Below are 6,000 nucleotides of genomic sequence, written 5' to 3' on the forward strand. Positions count from 1 at the left end.
TCTTTGGATGAAGGGCAGTATTTAATTTAAATAAATCAATGAATTAAAATTGTAATAGCCTACTTGACCCATGTGAGGCACATTATTAGCATCTACGATCATCATCCACTATGTGTAGCAAGTATATTTAGTTCTATAATTCAACCCACACAACCGCTGCAAATATGGGTTCTCATTTATGCTTATTTTGGGTTGTGCCAAGCTTCCCTGTCTGATTTGAGGTGATTACTTCCCTTCAGCCTCTTACATACTCTTTAGCAAGGCCCTCCCAACCTTCCAAAGAGGTTTTGTAGGGGGAAACAAGTAAGAGAAAGATTGGTTGAGTGAGCTGCCATCTACTTGTGTGACCACTGGATACAGTGCTTTGATTTTGTATTAACAGATAGATTGCTTACACAATTACTTGGCCTGAGACAGTCTCAGCTTAAGGTACTGAAACTCTAGGTTTGTTTAAATCAAGGTTAAACTGCACAAAGAAAGATATGACTTATGCTGGCAGCACAAGGAATGGATACAGACTAAGTTCCCTTGTGCCTGCACAGCCGAAAGTTACACCAACATCAGGTATAGTACTATGCTGTAGCACCCTGGTTATATCTATCCAGAACAGGTGCAAGGGCAAAAAAATGGGCACCATCAAAGGTCAGGCAGGGAAGTTTTGATTTCTTTTTAACATTTTATAATTTTATTGTTTGGTTTTTTGTTTTTATATTGTAAACAACTGTGATATAGCTTGATGATGTAGTGGTTGATAACAAAATAACAGGATTTAGAGTCACATGCTCACCCAAATCTTATTCACTCAGAAAGAAAACATAATGAACCAGCAAGAAAGGTGTTTTAAATTAATGCACTCTTAAAGAGCTCAGCAGAGAGCCCAAAAGAATTCCCCCTTTCTCCCACGCCATTTTCAGAGCCACGATGTAATATAACTGCCCATTACTGCACACCAGCAGCAGTATATAAATCCACTCATGCTAGAAAGCACATAGCATAGAACTCTCTCTCTCTCTCTCTCTCTCTCTCTCTCTCTCTCTCATCACTTTGTTTAAGGGAACACTGGAGAAAGGGGATTTAGCCGTCTGTTGCTTGCACAAAGTTGGAAGGGCATATTAAACTTAGGTTTTCTACTTTCTTCTCTAAACCCTTGTACACACTCTGCTTGACAATTCCAGGTACAAGCACACAAATAGAAATCTCTGCTCCACTCCAACTCAGGATGTAAAAAAGGCAGCCCAAACAGGTAATAAAGGAAGAACTCCTCATATCAGAGTACAACTGCTGTACAGTACATGTCTCCATCATCCTCAATTGAGTCACCCTCAACTGAACTCACCTTTCAAAGCCTGGCTACATGGCACATCCCAAACATGCATATTTTAGAGAAATGCCATTGAACTTTGCAGCCCTTGCTTTTACAACAAGAACAGGAGAAGCATGCACATATATATATTGCAATAACCTATATATATATATATATATATATATATATATATATATATATATATATATATATATATATATTGCAATAACCTACACCTCTGAAAGAATAACAATATTACCTGTAAGTTTGATTTTGGACAAACGAGCTAAAATGCCTGGTAAATCATCCAGCTCTAGTTTCATCTCTTTCCATTGTTTTTCTTCCTTGGATGCAGGTCCTACTACAGTTCCTGTGCCTCCGGCGATTACTGTGGACTTCAGTGCTTCAGATTCATTAATAACTTGTTTCTCAGATAAAGGCGGCAGAAGAGGTGAAACCGATCTCACCTCATGGATAACCGTTTTTTCCTGACCTGAATGCTGGCCTTCAAGGAAAGGAGGTGCAGTTGATTCTGACTTCAACTTTGCTCGCTGGCTGAGGGCTTTGCTATGCTGGGTTACATACTGAAAAAAACAATATAAAAATAAAATAAACTACTGTTTATTATAGATTCTGTGGGCCTATGAAGCTATGTAAGTATCTACAAATTTAATTCAGATTCTCAAAAGTTTTAGATTATGCGGTTTCTATCACATTGCTTGGATACAGAGGTCACATTATCCCAAATACACAGAAAGGTGAAAACCTCTCTTGAGCTATTGTGGCCTAGAGAGTAGTTTTAATTTGAGCATTAAACTGTTTATGCTGTTTTAACAAGGAAAGTTCTTTGTTGCTGATATGCAACTAAAGCAAACTCAAGAGTAGACACAATGAAATCAGGGGATTTAAGTGCACTGATTTTAATCAGTCTATTCTGTGTATGACTAACACCAGATATTTATAGAAAAAGCTTCACCTCACATCACTGCTCTAATCACATTATTTATTTATTTTCCCTTCAAGAAGTTTCATGGAATAGTCTTTGTTTTCCCTTTGTAAGTAATGAATACTATTATGCAAGAAATCTATACAGTACAATGAATGCAGTTTTGATTTTCACTGCCCTTTGTAGCACTACACAGTATTACACCAACTTACCATTCGCTTGATGAAATTTAACTGTTGAAATGTAACTCCTCTTTCTTTGGTGACCCTAAAGAAACAAGCAAACTTGCATGGCATTTGCTGCATGGCTTTTTTCTTGAAGGTGCTGGAAAAAGTCCTACAAGTAAGGGGGAAAAGTCTGAATTTACTTACAATAGAGATTAGATTGGAAACTATTACAAATTTTCAGTTTCATCAGCAGGAAAAGATGCAAATGAAAACAAAGCATAAAACAAAAAATCCTTGCAAAATCCAAGGGGAAGTCATTCAGTGTTTCCTTTCAAACAACCGATCAAGCTAATCTTTTCCACTCCTGCTACTGCCATTGGCTATAAAACTGTTTATAACTAGACAAGCATCAACAAAATGGAATATTTACTTAAAAGTAGGTATTGCCCATTAAAATAGCACCAGAGTTGAACATTCACATCAGGAGAACATTTCTGGTTTTTGCACCAGCTGCAATGTGTGTGTTTATTACAGATCTTAAAAACTACAACTATGATATAAGACAACCATAAAACTTCATTTTTAATTGTCACAGTAAAAAGTCTCATGACAATAAAGGCAAACACTAAAGCAATGTTTATGAGCCTGGTGTACGTGCTTCAGTTCGTCAAGTCGACACATCACAATTCCATTGAATGCTCACTAAAAAGTAGCTTCTATGTCTGGAACAAACAATTTCATTTATTTAACATGCTTTTTTGTATGCTTGCACAAGTTACTCAGATAAAGTATGCCTATTAACACACATTATTTTAACTAGGAAAAGTGCATATTCTCTCAAAGGAACACAAATCTTGAGTTGAAAAGTAAGTAACATAAATCCACGGTGAAGAGGGGGGGAAACCTTTAGTCATATACACATTTAAAGGAGAGAACAAGGAGAATGTAAAGAAAACTTAAATACTTCTACATAGTAAAACATTTTCTCTCTCTCCATCACAAAACCCCTGAACTTGCTGAACCTGTTTCCATTTTTATGCTGTTGTTTAAACTTTTATTGTAGGGGATGGTTTTGTTTTTAATTGTTGCAAGTCACGCTAAGCAACTGAAATACCGAAAGGGCAAGGGATACATTGTCTAGATAAAATATAAAAGAATCAACATATTTTAAAGAAACACGTGAGGCCAAAGGGGAAAAGTCACTAAGGAAGGTGTGCAGCATCCTAGCCAAATTGCCCCTTTCTTGATATTTTAAACCAGTGCACCAGGGAATTCACTTAGAGAACTGAAGCTCATTTCTCCCCATCACAACATTAACTACAGTCTTGAAAAAGAGACACTAGTAAGTCTAAGTGCCTGAAGCTTTCTTCATTGCCATATTTCTGCATAGAACTCTGCCAACATTTTCATTACCTCCATGTAACACCCCTTCTTAAGGAAAATAGGAAACTGTCTTATACCAGGGTCAAACCATATGAGAGCTGTTACCCCTCTTCCTTTCAAACAGCTACAATTCCCAGTGTGGTTTAACCAACTATGCCAGGGACTGAATTTAGGGTATTCTGTAATGCAAAGGATGTTCTCCACCACTGAACAACATTCACTGCCAATGTCTTATCTACTTTCAGATCCACACAAATCTTTCTTTCAAATCCTCCTTGACCTTACCCTGCTAATCTTGCATTTTCATATCCCAAGAGATCTCTGACACTGACCTTTAAACCTGTTGTTCCATCACCACAGACCATCCAAAGGATCTCAGCTCCCTCAAAACTATCCACCCTTTGTGTCTTATTGCCCCCTTGTACCCTAAACTGTCTTCCAGAACTTTAAGGGATGGTGTGACTCTCCATTCTGCCAACCCCCTCAAAAATCCTTCTTGAGGCCTTAGACACAGCCCTTTAGTCTTCACCTCCCACTAAACATAAGCCTTAAAACATACAACTGAAATGAATGCACCTTCTTTCCCTATGTATCCTTGCCACCATCTTTTATTTTTGTTCAACTAAGATAGTACAGTATAGGAAAATAATTGAAGAAGAGTGTGTAAGCAGAGAAAGATTTTTCTCACCTTGCCTATAGTAACAAAAACCCCAGCAAGTTATGCTTTTTAGCAAGTTGCACTTTTTACTGGAGGCAACCCTGTATTGGGAAGTTTTTAATGTTTAACGTTTCATTATGTTTTTATACGTGTTAGAAGCCACCCAGAGTGGATGGGGCAAGTCAGCCAGACGGGTGGGGTGGTGGTGTTGTCAGCAAACACAGCAGAAGAGAATGGGGGGCTGCTTTCTCCCCCAATGTCATCTATCTATCTATCTATCTATCTATTTATTTATTTATTTATTTATTTATTTGGTACTACCTGTGTACACAGAAGTTACCACAGGCTTGTACCATGAAACAGAAGCTGTAGCCAACAACACCGGCTTCAGCTCAGTAATCAAGCATACATGCCTTGGAACCCATAAAGCAAACCCTTTCCATTTAGGAAAAGCAATCATATCTATAGCATTGTTGGGAGAAGACTGCTTTGGACTAGCTGCTCACTCTTTCGGCTCGGTTTCTTTTACGATCACTCCGCTTCTGTTCAGCGGGCAGTGCCTCTGCTTTGCACGTAGAAGGTCCCAGGTTCAGATGCCGAGGTAGGAATAAGGGAAGGCCTTGCCTGAAATCCTGGAAAGCCACTGACAGGCACCTCACATAACATTTAGTAAGCAGTGCCACAGTCTGGCACGGGGCAAGGCAGGTTCCTATGACCTAGAGTCGCCCTTCCGAACACACGGGAGCAGAAGCAGCCGTGCAAAGAGGAGAGGCGACAGGCAGAGAAGCCCGGAGGAGAGAGCCATTCCTTCTCTGGCACCTTCCGAAAAGGCGCTGCCCCTTCTCGCCTTATTTTGGCACCTAAGAGTCCCTGTCCTCCCCTCCCTTCTTCTCCCGCCCCGACGGAAGGGGCAAAAACTCCCCGAGGTTTTTCCTCCCAACTTCCCTTTGGTACCTGCGGGAGCCCGAGGCGGTGCGCGACGTAGGAAGGGCAGAGAGCGGGACTCGGTGCCCGCCCTGCCCTTCGTTCCCCTCAGCACGGTTCCGTGGGCGCCGCCATCTTGCCCGGCATGATTGCCACCCGGCCGCCCTCCGGATTCCGCTTCACTTCCGCGGAGCTAAGGCGGGACTTCCGGGAGGTGAGCGAGTTCGGCGCGCGTGGCTGGAGAAAGTCACGTTTTAAGCCTAGGCGCGCGGGGCAGGGGGGAAGAACGGGCGGAGGTCGCGCGCTACACCTGGCAGGTGCTTTGCTGGAAGCGCAGGCGCTGCGGTGGTGCAGAGCGGGTCCCTCTTCGTGCCCGGTGTCTCCATATATGCTTCAGCCTCGGGGAGGGTAGCAGTGGCTCCTGGCCAGCGGGAGAAAGCGAAGCTGCGCCTGTTGAACTTCTGTCCCTGATGTTAAGGACATCGTGGGAGAAAAGCGAACCGACCACGCTGCTGTGTTTTGCGTTGACGGTCTTGTCAGCAACGTCTATAAATAATATAGGATGGCAGCGCACATTATTTTCTATCCTGCAAAGTACCTAAAATCAAGAGATAGGGTG

The 6,000-nt window shown here is 41.5% G+C and overlaps 1 protein-coding gene across 1 annotated transcript in view; it reads right to left on the reverse strand.

Moving 5' to 3' along the window:
* Window positions 1-5,557, reverse strand: part of COX10 (cytochrome c oxidase assembly factor heme A:farnesyltransferase COX10) — a 93,520-nt gene extending 87,963 nt beyond the window's left edge. Inside the window, exons 1-3 of the mRNA XM_081183862.1 lie at window positions 5,412-5,557; window positions 2,462-2,585; window positions 1,563-1,887 (exon numbers count right to left, since the gene is read on the reverse strand). Of these exons, the coding sequence (XP_081039988.1) occupies window positions 1,563-1,887; window positions 2,462-2,554 (418 nt within the window). The 5' untranslated portion in view covers window positions 2,555-2,585; window positions 5,412-5,557. The remainder of the gene's footprint in view (window positions 1-1,562; window positions 1,888-2,461; window positions 2,586-5,411) is intronic.
* Window positions 5,558-6,000: the final 443 nt, after the last annotated feature.

Source organism: Podarcis bocagei (genome assembly GCF_964188305.1).
Source record: "Podarcis bocagei genome assembly, chromosome: 2".
Classification (NCBI taxonomy): Eukaryota; Metazoa; Chordata; class Lepidosauria; order Squamata; family Lacertidae; genus Podarcis; species Podarcis bocagei.